General features: G+C 42.1%; 1 protein-coding gene across 2 annotated transcripts in view; it reads left to right on the top strand.

The window, feature by feature from the left end:
* The window catches only part of Exd2 (exonuclease 3'-5' domain containing 2), a 33,420-nt gene extending 19,824 nt beyond the window's left edge, over window positions 1-13,596 (top strand). For both annotated transcript variants that reach the window (XM_076921843.1, XM_076921844.1), the window contains 6 exons: window positions 804-930; window positions 6,394-6,725; window positions 7,781-7,887; window positions 8,104-8,239; window positions 9,520-9,876; window positions 12,228-13,596. In XM_076921843.1, the coding sequence (XP_076777958.1) occupies window positions 804-930; window positions 6,394-6,725; window positions 7,781-7,887; window positions 8,104-8,239; window positions 9,520-9,876; window positions 12,228-12,444 (1,276 nt within the window). In that variant the 3' untranslated portion in view covers window positions 12,445-13,596. The remainder of the gene's footprint in view (window positions 1-803; window positions 931-6,393; window positions 6,726-7,780; window positions 7,888-8,103; window positions 8,240-9,519; window positions 9,877-12,227) is intronic.
* Window positions 13,597-14,960: the final 1,364 nt, after the last annotated feature.

Here is a 14,960-nt window from a genome sequence, read left to right as displayed (position 1 = left end):
GGCCCACTGATGTTTTCTGAATGCCACATAAATCTGTTGGTTAGTCGCTAATCTCAGAAGACCAAGAAGATCCTTTTTTGTTACCCTACAGCAATTTTTGAAAGGGTTTATTTATGTTTATTTTATGTATGTGAGTGTTTTCCCTGCATCTGTGTAAGTACTCCACATGTGTGCAATACCTGAGGATGCCAGAGAGGGCATCAGACTCTCTGGACTGGAATTATAAATGGCTATGAGCTGCCACATGAGTGCTGAGAACCAAGCCTGAGTCCTCGGCCATCTCTCCAGCACCCTGCAGCAGTTTCAATCAGGAAGTTTTGAAGAACAGAAACAATGACTTGTTTTTATACTCTTACCTCCCTGATGAAAACAGCCTTGTCATTTTTCTTCAAACATAAGAAAGTTAGGCATGAGCACCATCAAAGGACATTTAGTCTGTTTACAGTTCTCCTTGCTACAGTAGTGCTGCAGTGAATATCCACTTGAGTATCTTTGTCCTTTGGATAAACTCCCAGAAAAGCAATTACTAGATTAGAGAACTTTTGTATTTGAGTTTTTGATAGTTACTTATTGTTAAACTTTTTCATAACAATCATAACATTTTGTATGAGCCTAATTGATTTTTGTGCTCTATTGATACTAGATATACTTGTTATAAAAACAAAACACTGCAGTCTGATAGCAAACGACCATTTTCTTTGATTTCTCGTGTTTATTTGCCTTCTGTTTATTGGTCATTTGAAGTTTTTCCTATTCATGCCATTTGCCTGGTTTTGATACATGGTTTTATTTATTTCTTGTAGAAACAATATACTCTGTAATGGGCTTAGCCTGAAATCACTTGCTGAGACTATTTTGAACTTCCCACTTGACAAGTCCCTTCTACTTCGTTGCAGCAACTGGGATGCTGAGAATCTTACTGAAGACCAGGTACTTGTGATCAGAGGAGTTGGTTCTAGTCTTCAATGTGACCGCTAGGCAGAGAGGCCTTAAAGTAGACTTACTGCCAAGTGACCCTCGAGACAGTAATGTTCATGCTACTTAAATGACATTGGAGTTTCTATAATGTATTACTTTTTAATGTGCCGGCACTTCAGAAAATGTGCTTTTTCTAGAAATACAAATGCATAAACATTTTTAAAAGTACTATAAATCCCATCATAAGAAACAGTAAGCCGTTCTCTGCCTTTGCCACCCCATTCTTTCGTTTGCTTTTCTACCCAGAGGTGACCATTTTAATTTCTTTTTGGTAATTACCATTGTATTTTTAGATTATGTGCATGTATCATTCTTTATTTTTGAGTAGTATGTTTTGACTTCTTGTACGTAAGTTATAACTTAGTGTTCTTCCAGTTTCTGGGTCCCAAATAAGAATTTGTCCCCTACCCCATCTCCCCAGTATAACTAGATACTCCACTTTGATCAGGAATAGCACTTTGTTTTCCCAGGATATACAATTTGTACTTTTGTTTTCTTAGTTTTCTGCACACATTGACTTAACCCCAGAATGGTAGCTCTCTTGGCTGTCTCAGATGCATTAGAGACTAAGCACACTTGCCCAGCTTCCTGTGGTTCTGTCCTTACGCCCCTCTGCTGTCCTGTATCCTGCAGCCCTCAGCTACTCCCCTATGGCTCTGCCCTCTGCTGTCTCCCTACGGCCCTCCATTGTCCCTCTGTGGCCCTCTGCTGTCTTTCTGCAGCTCTTTGCTGCATTGTTGGAATGTTGGCTTTCCAGACCTGCTGCCGACTGCAGTCTGAAGTTTGCTTCTTCTATCTGTCTGTCAGTGGTTCCTCCACTTTTCTTCTGTACTGGATCCCCTGGTGCCTACATCCCATGGCTTTGTCCTCTTGTTATCCTGTGTGTCTGAAAGGACAAGTGATTTCCCTCTCTTAGCCAGTGATATGCCTATTAGCTATTTAGGGCAGAGCCATTTTCTTGCAGAACTTTGAAGGCTGTATTCCTTGTATTCTGGCTTCTAACATTTGAGTGTGTGACTGTTCTTTCTGGAAGTTCTCTTTCCTTCCTTGTTTGAAATCCTTGATGACAAACATGAGTAGAGGTCATGTTTACGCACTCTAGTAGGATTGAATGGACCCTTTCTGTCTGGACGTTCTTGTCTTCCTGTTCAGGAAAGAATCCTCAGATTACTTTCTTTGACGTTTACTACTCTCCCCCCCCCCCTTTTTTTTTAAAGAACTTATTCACTTTGGATTATTGGATCCCCCAAACAAAATTGATTCTTTGATTTTCTTTTTCTTGAGACAGTCTGATGTTGTCCTGTCTCCTGTCTTGGGGTAGGAGTCTGGGAATACACATTTGTGCTGCTGCATCTGGCTTTTACACAGGTCTGGTTGGAACTCAGGTAGTAAAGCTGCAGAGCCAGCACTTTTACCTGCAGCCCCGGGCACACTCTGTTGAGACAGCCTTTGTCTCTGCTTAGGATGCAGTCTCTTCTCACAGTGGGAAGGGTTTCTGCTTTCCTTCCATTCCCTGCATCACCTCTTCTTCCTCAGAGTTCCTTCTCATAACTGCTTTTCCTTGGCTTTCATGTGAGGGATTTTTCCAGATGTTTAAACTTTGATTGTCAATTCATATTTAAGAAGGAGACACAGGGTTAAGGATGTAGCTTTCATGACATGTTCAGGGCCTGGACTTGGTTTTCAGTATCACAAAAAACAGACAAACAAATGAAAAATAAAAAAGAGAGAGATAAAAACTGATTAGAAAAGCCAAATGTGATGATGTATATCTTTAATCCCAGCAGAGGCAGTCAGATCCTTGAGTTTGAGGCCAGCCTGGTCTGCAGGTTGAGTTCCAAAACAGCCAGGGCTACAGAGAGAAACCCTATCTCATAAATAAATAAATAAATAAATAAATAAATAATCTGATAAGATGCATCAGCTGGTGAATAAATAAAATGTAGGCACACAGTGGCATATTATTCAACAAGTAAAAAGGAACATGCTATAAACATGTGATCCTCTTGCCTTGGCCTTCTAAGTGCTGGCACTTCACACATGTGCCAGCTTCTCAGCTTTAACATGGATGAATATTGATAGAATCATGTCACATGAAGCAGGGCCTGGTGGCTTACAACTGTAACTTGGAAATTTTCTTTCCTGTCTAGTTTTTGTTTCCTGACCAAGAAGATTGAGGTACACAATTAGAAGTAAGCAGAAGATAGAGGATCTATTTAATGAAAATAAAAGCAGCTCTTGGTAGCCAAGCACTTGGGAGGCAGATCTCTTGAGTTTGAGGCTAGCCTAATCTATAGAGCAAGTTCCAGGACAGCCAGGGCTACATACACAGAAAAACCCTGTTTTGGAAAAACAAAAATGACCCAACAAACAAAACTAGTGGGTTGAGTACACAGCAGCTACAGCAGGACTTTGAGGGCTGGTGGGCTTCTTTTCAGTAGCTGTGGTTAGTCAGGTGTCAGTAATTGTGTATTTGATAGGTTATTTCTCCACCACCATGAAATGAGCCAACTCAAGCCAGATTGGAATATATTAAGTGCAGGTTTATTGGGAAGCTGCTCTGGGACAAGTTCACTGGCTCCAAGGACTGAGGCTAAGGGAGTCATGTGGGAAGAGAGAGAGGTGGAGGCTGGGGGTGGGGGAGAAAGGGCAAGAGTGCACAGAGAGAGAAGAGGAGGAGAAAAAGAGACCAAAATGTCTGGATTCCAAAGGGAGGAGCCTCTGGGGGAAGGGCAGTCGATTCCCTGGGCTGAAAAGTTCAGGGTGGGGGGCAAGGTATGCCAGGTAGGAACTGAGGGATGCTGAGAAAACCTGGAGGCCAGGTCTGCTATGATATGTAAAAATATGCACCTTAGTCCCTTCTCCCAGGTCCTAAACCAAACAACCCATCCTTTTGTTGATTATAAACAAATAAGGAGCCACGTAATCCTCTATGTCTACTTCCTGCTAATATAGGTGCACCATTATGGGGTGTAGGCAAAAGCAGGAAGAACTGCTTGTTTCACTGCTGTCCAGGTTGTGGACCATCTGGGGGTGGGGCTGTGTAGACCCAGTTGAAGCAGTCTGTGAGGCTAGGCCAGAGCATCTGTGAGTAACTGTTTTAAAGCGTTCCTGGATGCAGGTTCTGAGGGAACACCTAGATGTTAGGGGCAGAAGATAAAGTTAAGGAGTTTTGAAGGAAACCTTTTTCTTGGATGTACATTTTGAAACGCTTAGGTAATTGGAGGAGGGATGGCAGGTTTCCAGGACCAGGGAAAGGGAAATGGATCCTACCGTCAGGAATAGGCAGGTGGAGAGGGAAGCGGGCTGTGTTAATTGACAGTACTTATCTTGAATCCATTTGACCTGGTGGATTCAAGTGGATTCCCTGACGCTTACAAGAATCTTGTTAAGTTTACAAAAAGATAACTCCTTTATAACTTTCATTTATCAACATCAAAATACCTTCCTAGACCTTCAAACACTTTCTTAGAAGCTTTCAACATCTGGTCCCTCTGGCTGCTTGGTTTCTCCAGAAAGGAATCCTTTAATCTTTTACCCTTAAGGGCCATTCTTTAGTATTTTGTATAGCTATAATGTAAGCCTTCAGTTTAGCCATTATGTGATTTAAATTTTTTGAAAAGACACATTTGTTTTTATTTTATGTACACTGGTGTTTTGCCTGCATGTGTGTCTGTGTGAGTGTCAGCTCTCTAGAACTGGAGTTACAGACAGCTGTGAGCAGCCATCTGAGTGCTGGGAATTGAACTTGAATTCTGTGGAAGAGCAGCCAGTGTTCTTAAATCACTGAGCCATCTCTCCAACCCCTGTGATTTAAATTTTTACTATTTTGAGGCCAGAAGAGGTAGTTTCTTAGCCCTGTTGTGCAGACAAGTTAAGTGTTTGAAAGTTGATTTTGTTTTTGGGTTTTTTTTTCCCCCCGGTCATTTCCACATCATTATTGACCTCTAATAATAATTGGATATTATTAGATCTACCTTATTGATCTAATAATATCATTATTAGATAGATATCCTGTCTAACTCTAGGTTTCAACCTTCAGTTGTCTTCAAGTCAGTTACTAGTTCATCCTTTCAAAACATTAGGGAAAAATTAGCAAAATTTCTGTTTTAGGTTAATATAAACCTGCGGCAGAATTCTAGGCACTGAAGTATCTAGTTTGTTTTCCATAGCAGTTTCTGGGTTTTTGTTTTGTTTGGTAACCATGAGTAAGTTACTTCTTTGTGCCTTGAAACAGACAGAATCTTGGTATGTAGTCTTAGCTGACCTGGAAATGTATGCAGATCAGGCTAGCCTCAAACTCACAGAGATCTGTCTGCCTCTGTTGGGATTAAATATATGTGCCACCGAACTTGTTTTTTTTTCTTTTCTTCTTCTTTTTAATGGTGGTAGTGAGTGAAAAATGGCTTTATTAAGATTAATTTCTAGGGGCTGGAGAGATAGGTCAGCAGTTAAGAGCACTGATTGCTCTTCCAGAGGTCCTAAGTTCAATTCTCAGCAACCACATGGTGGCTTACAACCATCTGTAATGGGATCTGATGTCCTCTTCTGGTGTGTCTGAAGACAGCTACAGTGTACTCATATACATAAAATAAATAAATATTAAAGATTAATTTTATATAATAAAATCCACTCCACCTATTTAAGGTGTTAAGCATGGTAACACATACCTCTAATATTATCATTGGGAACTGGAGTCAGGAATGTCTCTAGCTCAAGGCTGTCCCATCCTATATAGCTAGATCCTGTCTCCAAAGGACAAAGCTCAGTGTTCTGTTAATCCTAGACAGGATTAGGAGCTCTAAGGGTTTGTCTGGTTTTCAGTTCTGGGATTGCTGGCTAATGTCACCATGCCCAGCTTTTTCACGTGATTTACGGGGATCAAACTCATGTCTTCAAGGCAAGTACTTTACTGACTGAACTATCCATCCAACTGTCCAAATAGACTTTTATTTTTGTTTGGTTTTATATTAGAGATAGAGCCTCACATCGTAAGCTCATGGTAGGCTTAAACTCAATGTAGTCCAGCAGTCCCCCTGACTCGAGTGCTGGTATTAAAGGCAAAAATAAGAGGGGAGTGGGGAGAGAGAGAGAGAGACAGAGGGGTATGTTTGAATCTGGTGTTTTTGTTGTTGTGGTGGTTGTTTTCCTGGAGTGAGGGTTTCGCTGTATATCCCTGGCTGTCCTGGTACACAGTCTGTAGACCAGGCTGGCCTTGAACTCAGAGATCTGCTTGCTTCTGCCTCCTGAGTGCTGGGATTAAAGGCCACCACCACCGTTTGGCTGAATCCAGGGTTTTATGCTACTAAGCAAATGCTACCCTGAGTGGTATTCCAAGGCATTTGTAATTGACTTTGAAGGTACTCTGCATGGTGCGTCTTCCATATCCCACTGATCTCTGGCTTTTCTCTTCAGGTAACTTATGCTGCCAGGGATGCACAGATTTCAGTGGCTCTCTTTCTCCATCTTCTTGGATACCCTTTCTCTAGAAATTCCTATGAAGAGGAAAACAGTGACCAAATCAACTGGCAAAAAGCCTTGGAGAAATGCAGGGATATGGTAGACATCCCATTCCGAAGCAAAGGACTTGGCCGGCTGGGTGAAGAGGTTAATGGGGAAGCACTGGAGTCACAGCAGAAGCTGAGAAATAGGAAGGCTAAGACTGATGGAATGCTGCCGGGCAACAACCAAGGGAGAGACCCCAGGAAGCATAAGAGGAAGCCCCTGGGGGTTGGCTATTCTGCCAGGTAATCCGCATGTTCCCTAATGTTGAAGAGTTAGGGCCCAGCTTTACCCTGCATCAGGCAGCAGAGACCCCAGGGTTAATGTACCTGCCTTCAGTGACATTTGCACTATGCTTCTCTTTGTGGTCTTCTTCTTTTCCCCTTCGCTCACTCTTCTATTTGTCAATTGGAACAGAGATGAAGAGAATTTACCCATGCTTTGTCACCAAACCCTAGTACAACCTTAGGTCTGTAACTTTAATGGCTCACCAGGTGGAGGCACTTGCTGCCAAACCTAATGACCTGAGTTAAGTCTTCAGGACTCACATAGTAGAAGGACAGAGCTAACTCTCAAAGTTGTCCTCTGATCTCCACATGCACATGTGTGTCTCTCCTCCAGAATAAACGAGTTATAATAAAATATTTTAAGGGGATATAAACTTTATTTGTCTGAAACAGCTATGAACATGGGTAACATGAAGTCTTCATACTCACCAAGAGAAGTGCACCTTAGGATTTCTTGTTAATGTAGAGTGATTTCAGCCTCACACCAAGTTTATTGTGTAGCTACTGAGAATCTCCCGTGTGACTGACACCTCTCGGGGAAAGGATGCTTTGAGTGGAAGTGTGATCCCTGGAACATGGCACCTTTAGGAATTAGATGATTAAGTTGAAGAAAACATTGCATGTGAGCCAGAAATCAACCTATGCGGCCCTCATTTCTTTATATTGAACTCTTACCATTTTTAACTTAGTGTTTAATTCAGTGATTTGGCAGTTTATTGGTGCTCTGTTCCTGTTTACATTCACAGCAGAACTCTGTGAATAAACACCACCTAACTCACTTCCCAGTGTCTCAGTCCATAGGGATAAGAATTAGAGGCATCATTTGTAGCTCTGCTTCCTAGACAATGCAGACTGAGAGTCTAGTGTGGTTTCTTGCCTGTTTATTTTTTCTACATGTAGTATATTTGAGTCTGATGTTGAGAATAAGTTGAGCCATTCAGAAAAGAGAGTAGGAAGGTCTTGGGAAACTTGACCAACAGCTTTCAGTATGAGATTTTTTTTTTTTCCTGCAGAAAATCACCTCTCTATGATAACTGCTTTCTCCAAGCTCCTGATGGCCAGCCCTTGTGCACCTGTGACCGAAGGAAAGCTCAGTGGTACCTGGACAAAGGCATTGGAGGTGTGAGACTCATCTGCCATATTTGTTTATAAATAGGGTCTTGTGAGTAGGGTTTGGAAGAGGGTGATTGGAGGAAGACAGCAAGACCTTGAGATGTTCGGGGCTGGGTAGTCATAATCTGGAGTTTCTGCTTGCACTCAAAGAACAGTAGTTAAGAGTGCTTCTTGAGGTCAGAGGTGGGAACAGCCAGCACTGATGTGTTCTCTTTTTCCTAAGAGCTGGTGAGTAAAGAACCTTTTGTGGTCAGGCTACAGTTTGAACCTGCAGGAAGACCTGAATCCCCAGGAGATTATTACTTGATGGTTAAAGAGAACCTGTGTGTTGTCTGTGGCAAGACGGATACCTACATCCGGTGAGTGGCATTAGACTAAGGAATCTACCTCCTGTGGCAGTTGCCTGTGTGGTCACACTCAGCTCTCAGATGCCTTGAGTTTTCTCACAGTGGCAGAGAGACTTACTCTACAAACACCACAGTTTTCCTGACAGCTTCAGCATTCTACCTGCCATCTCTCGTGGCCTCTAGTCCTCTTAAAGCTGTCATTGAAGCTGTATCCCTGGATCCCTCCCTGAAGCTCTCGAGCTTTCTGAGCTGTAGTGTTGGTTATAGTGTCCCAAGGCTGTCCTTTCATGGGTTTGCATACCTTTCTCCCTGGCCCCTGCACAGTAATTCTCCTTCCCTCTCAATTTTCCTCCTTCCTTGCTTTCCTATTCTCTCTCTTCCTTCCACCATTTTGATGTGTTTTGTTGTTCTCTTTTTTCTTCTTTTTCTATTTTTGTTATTTTCTGGTGTTATTATTTTCTTTTTTATCTTAGTTTTTTTCAGAGATCACTTTTTCTCATTTTGAAGCAGAATATTTCTTCTTTTATTTCATTTACTCATGTATTTTTTTTTTTAGAGACAGTGTTTCTCTGTGTAACCCTGGGCTGTCTTGGAACTCACTCTATAGATCAGGCTGGCCAAAACCTCAGAGATCTGCCTGCTTCTGCTTCTCTAGTACTAGGATTAAAGGCGTGTGCCACCACTGCTTGGCTGAGACAGAGTGTCACTGTGTAGCCTTGGGTATGACTGTCCTGCTGACTTAGCCTTCCAAGCTGGAGTCAAAGGCATGTGCATGCTCTTCTTTACAGGTTCACTTCCCTCCCTCCTTTCTCTGCTATGTGAGACAACTGTTGCCACTGAGATATTTTTCTGAGAATGTAGTTCTACTTAGAAAATGATGGCAGATCTTGATGAGCCAAGAAGTAATGTCAGAGTAATAGAGTCCTCAGATAAAGGAAATTGGTTTGCTTAGCCTACCGGACTTCTTTGAGATTTATTATGCAGGTATCAAAAGCCAGTATAATATCATTTCATTTCTCCGAGAGTCTCTTTTTTAGGAACATGGTAGTTGTTACCAGCCTCTGCTGTTGAAGTTGGACAGCACATAATCTGTACTTACTTTAAGGGAGAGGACCTAAAGCACAGGTAGATAAGGCAAGCAGGTGGGCCTGAGAGTCATACAGGTAGTATTGCCTTCATGTAACCTCTGTTGAGTTGTGCTGTCCAAGCCTTCCAGTATCTGACTTGGTGGCTCCATATGTATTCTGTGTCCTAAGGTAATGAGCATTGCTTTTGGGGTGGGCTCATTCCAGGAAAAATATAATTCCACATGAATACCGCAAGCATTTCCCTATTGAGATGAAGGACCACAACTCCCATGATGTGCTGTTGCTCTGCACCTCCTGCCATGCCATCTCTAACTACTATGACAACCATCTGAAGCAACAGCTGGCCAAGGAGTTCCAGGCTCCCATTGGCTCAGAGGAGGGTCTACGCCTGCTGGAAGATCTAGAGCGTAGGCAGGTGCGTTCTGGAGCCAGAGCCCTGCTCAATGCTGAGAGCCTGCCTGCCCATCGGAAGGAAGAGCTGCTGCATGCACTCAGGGAGTTTTATAACACAGATATTGTTACAGAGGAGATGCTTCAAGAGGCCGCCAGCCTGGAGACCAGGTACAACATACTGTTCAGAGAAAGAATGGGTATGACCCAGTAACAGCAACCGTCACTGCTTCATGAGAATGCTTGTCACAGTCATAGTGCTTAGCCACATGCTTATTAGTCCAGTGTCTGTCTGTCTAAGATTCTGTGGGGTAGAATCAAACAATCTGAGAATTTCCTTTTCATAAGAGACGGCAAGATGGCTCTGCAGGTTAAGACACTCACTGCCAAGTCTGGCAACTGTACTGGGATCCCGAGGACCTGCATGGCAGATCAAGAGAATTGGTTTCTAAAAGCTGTCCTAGAACCTCCACACATAGTGGGTGACTATGCAGTTTTCAGTTTAGACAATTATCTAATCGATAGTATTAGAGGGCCATAAAACTCTGGTAATGAGACTGAGTGCCTACAGTGTTTGGTTATCAATAATAAGAAATGTAAAACTTTATTTATAGCAGCAAATGATTATTTCTTTATTCAAGTTGTGCTCATGTCACTCATGCTACTGAGCTCCTACAGCTCAGACAGCAAATATCTCCTGAGCAGATACTTACAGACACTGAAGCACTCAGTACCACACTAAAAGCCTACATAAACATAAATCCACAAATATCTCCTGAGGAGACATTTACAGAGACACTGAAGTACTTGGCACCACACTAACAAGCTCCATAAATTGCCTTTTTATTTCTAATAGCAACTTAATGACTTTTTATTTATAATTTTGTATTTTTAATTGTTCAAAGTTTTTAAAAATTTATTTTTAAATTTTATCTCTACTTTTTGTAGTCATAGTATAAATGTTATTTTCTAAGTTTTAATTAAATACTGTGAGGTTAAAGTTACATAACTTCAATGTCACATTACATTAGGGAGACTGCCTTTGACTAACTCCCAAATGAACTTTTAATTTTTTTTCATTTATTAGTATGTATGTACCCATGAATGCTTGTGTCTGGGTACAGCATGTGTGGAGGTCAAAGAACAACTTTTAGAAATTGGTTCTTTCCTTTCACCGTGGACCCACCAGTGAGCCAACTCAGACGTCACACTTGTACAGCTGGTACTGGTATCTGTGAGTCATCTCAGTGACCCCAGATGAACTTCCTAGAACAGCTAGCCCTCTCCCCTTCAACCATAGCCTTTTCTTTTGAAAATGTTATTATTTTACTTAATTACTTATTTGTTTTTAAAGAGAGTTTTTCTGTGTAGCCCTGGCTGTCCTGGAACTCACTCTGTAAACCAGGCTGGCCTCGAACTCAGAAATCCGCCTGCCTCTTCCTCCCAAGTGCTGGGATTACAGGAGCGCACCACTGTGCCCAGCTAACCGTAGACATTTCTAATAAGTTGGTTGCTGAGTTAGAGGGTAGATTGAGACTGAGAACAGACTGTTTGGGGACAGATTGAAAATAGTGCGGTTGGGCATGGTATCATTTGGGAGGCAGAGGCAGGTGGATCTATGTGAGTTCAAGGCCAACCTGGCCTACCTCATGAGCTCCTGGACAGCCAGGGCTACCTAGAGAAACCTTGTCTCAAAAACAAAAACAAAAGAAAAAACACCAGTGGGAAATATGAAACACCTGCAAATGTGGGGAGAGCCCAAAGTTGCTGAGCTGGTAGGGGGCTTAGGATCAAGGATTGGAAATACAGATATTGGGAGAGGAGAGAAACTTGGGAGCAAGGTACTTTTTTGAGAAAGGTGGTTTCACTCTCTTGAGGAGGTGGAGGGAGGTTCTGGGAGGCTCTGTTCACATAGTATCACCAGTTTTCATGGTTTCCTGTCTAGCTAGGGACTAGGTGGGCCGTTCATCTTCTCCTGGACACTATTTGCACAGCTGAGCAGCCACAGGAATTCTCACTGTGACTGACAAAATCCTTGCCAGTGTGGTCTGACATTCTTTCTGTGAGGAAGAAGGCACTAAAGAAGTGGATCGATCACCTTGAAGTTTAAACCCAACTCTGCCAGTGTTCTGAGAATCCAGGCTGTGTGGGCTGATTGAAAGCTTCATTTGAATACTGATATGGTTTAAGATTAATAAATTAATGGCTTACAGAGAAGTAAATTGTTCTCTGAGTAGCCTCAAACCAACAAGTACAAGATCAATATTTCTAACCCATCATCAGCCAGGCAAGATTTCCCTATAGGATGAGTATATGTGGCCTTCCTAGAAATATAACTCAGAACCCCCAAATGCCTCCAGTTTGAGCCTGTATCCTACATATTAAGAAAAAAAAAAGAGGTTTAAAAACAAGATATTTTGAAAGCATTTAAAATAATGTGTCCTTTGGGATCTCTTTATCTGCCTATGAGATTGTCTAGTGCTTGTTTTGCTCAGACCCTTTACAACTTCTTGTTTTGGCAGGATATACAATGAAAGTTATATTCCTCATGGGCTAAAGGTGGTACAGCGTCACACCGAAGGTGGGCTGCGCTCCCTCATGCAGCTGGAGAGCCGCTGGCGTCAGCACTTCCTGGACTCTATGAAGCCTAAGCACCTGCCCCAGCAGTGGTCAGTGGACCACAACCATCAGAAGCTGCTCCGAAAGTATGGGGATGACCTTCCGATCAAGCTATCGTGATCACTGCTTCCTGCAGGTCAGGACAGGCAGGAAGCAGGAGCCAAGGTCAAAATCACCTCCTACTAGTTAATGTTCTTAGTGGGTGAAGCCCTGGTGACTCAGCTCAGAGTGCTAACCCACACTGATCCCCAGGTATTTCTGATGGAGCAAGGCTGTTGTTTGAAGGGGAGCTTATGGTTTTGAGTTTTAGTTGAGGAATCTATTCTTTTTTCCTCCTTTCTCTCCTATTTTTGTGTGCAAAAGAAGCTTGGCCTTCATTTTCACTCTTCCTCTCCACTTTTCCTAAGAGGGAGAAGTCTTTTCTGAAGTAACTTGTCAGGCCCTGGAAAGATGTTTGTAATTCTCTCTGCTGCATTGGTTTTTCCAGGCCAGGGAGAACTTTTTCCAGAGTTGAAGAAGTGACCCAAGAGTCATGTTTGTATTCTCAGTTCAGCCTCACAATTTTAATCTTTCTTGCTCTCTCATATGCATTTGTTTGGGGTCCATTCCAACTGTGTTACTTGGATTTATTTTACATGCTTGAAAATGTTCCCACTCAACGCATACAGGACCAAAGTCCAGCTTGCTATGGGCTTCTTCCCTGTCACAGGGGAAGTCCTTTTCTGGAAATGAGTGTTCATCTGGCTGGACTGACAAGCACTGCCCCTTTCCCAGGAGAGCTTGATACACTGCTCAGCCTCTTCTCTGGTTGCATGTCTCTTGTCCTGCTTCTGAGGACCATCATTTCCCAGTCAGTGCCCACTCCCTTCAGTGTTCATGTTTCATTGCATTTGCGATACTGACCTCTCCTTAGGACTTAATTCACTCCCAGAGCCATTTGGCCAGGTTTCAGTGTGAGGAATTCACCTCCCCCGGAGACACTGAAATTAACTGATACCCCCGGAGACACTGAAATTAACTGATACAATAGAAGTTTAAAAGGGCAATGTTTCACCTTTCAAAATGTTAGACTACTACTTTGAGTATGAAATCAATTTATTAGCAATTAGTATTTTTTCTAAACTATTAGGAGAACTTTCTTATTTTATAAGATCTTAACAAGCTTGAAAAGAATTTTATGGCCAGAATCCAACAAGAGTTCTATTTTGGAATTGTACCCAGTTGGTTATAACTGATCTGACATTGATAAATAAAACAACTTCAAAGCACAAAGCTCAGTGATTGTAAATGTGAAACTTTTCTTACTAATGTTATAAAATCTGTAAGTATTTTGGGGGGAGTTGCTATTTATTCTGCAGAGTCCCTGCCTCATGGCAATACTGTGATACTTATGCATGGATGTACCATAGACACTGCATCACAAGCCTTTGGGATGGGGTCGCAGTCTACAAACATGTGCGCGTGCTACACTCTGCCCCGCTGCCCTACCTTCCCACCTGTCCTCTCAGGCATTTCTGGATCAAGACTAGACATCCTTATAAACAAATACTACAGCTCTTTTGGAGAAGTTCTGTTTAAAGTAGTAGATTCTCACAAAGCCTGCACCTCTTGGCTGTGGGAACGCAGTGAAAAGGCCCAAGAAGAATGGAGGCCAGCTTAGTTCTTGGTCATGGTAGTTGCCAGGCTTGCCACAAGATGGCACTCATAGATTTGTTTTTATATCCATTCTTGAGAAATAAGCAACTGTATTCATGGTCATTGAATATAACTTGTGACCTGTGTTTTGAAATATCTGTAGCTAATTTTGAGTCACTAGCTTTATGAGAAAACTTCTTTTTTTCTGGAACAAGAGAGATGGGTTCTTCTAGTCCTCCTGATTTGCATAGGAAGAAGTAAGAAATGCTATGAACTCTCAATTAAAGTATACTGGTTGCTATGCAAAGAGTAGGCTCTCCGGTGGGGTCCCCACGAGGTCCAGTGCAAGAAAGCCAGCAGCAAATGGAGGAGAAAGCCAGTCTGTTCAATGTATGTCCTTTATCTTTTTCAGAAGAGTATTGCTGTGTAAGTTGTAATCTATAGTCTTAGTCTATCTTGAAATTTTGAGCCTTTCCATAAGAGTGAAAGCTGCCATCTTCAATGAGAAATTTTAGAGTAAACCTCCTTTTCTGATATAAAATACACAAAGCAGAATGTGGATAGCACTTTCCTATAGTCTCTGTGTGCAGGAGGAAAAAGCAGAAGGATGTTGGATTTGATGCTAGCCGGATTACACAATGAGTACATGCTCATTAGAGAGAAGCCTAAAGGAAAAGTATCAATGGTCCATCTTCCTTCTGTTTGGAGCAGATCTAGGCTTTGGTGATGTGCTTAAGAATCATCATTCAGCCAGGTATGGTGGCTCATGTGCACCTTTGATTCCGTATCTCAGCATCTCAGCATCCACTACTGAGAAGTAGAGGCAGGTAGATCTCTGAGTTCAAGGCCAGCCTGGCTTACACAGTGAGTTTCAGGAAAGCCAGAGGTATATAAAGAGACCCTGTCTCAAAAAAAATCAGTTATTTTAAAATATGTATATGTATAATATTTAAATTTAAATATAAAATTAAAATTGTCATATATGTGTGTGCATGCAATGT

This window comes from Arvicanthis niloticus, chromosome 23, assembly GCF_011762505.2.
Source record: "Arvicanthis niloticus isolate mArvNil1 chromosome 23, mArvNil1.pat.X, whole genome shotgun sequence".
Classification (NCBI taxonomy): Eukaryota; Metazoa; Chordata; class Mammalia; order Rodentia; family Muridae; genus Arvicanthis; species Arvicanthis niloticus.
The sequence above is the reverse complement of the archived record's forward strand: the minus strand, read 5'-3'. Positions and strand labels throughout refer to the sequence as shown.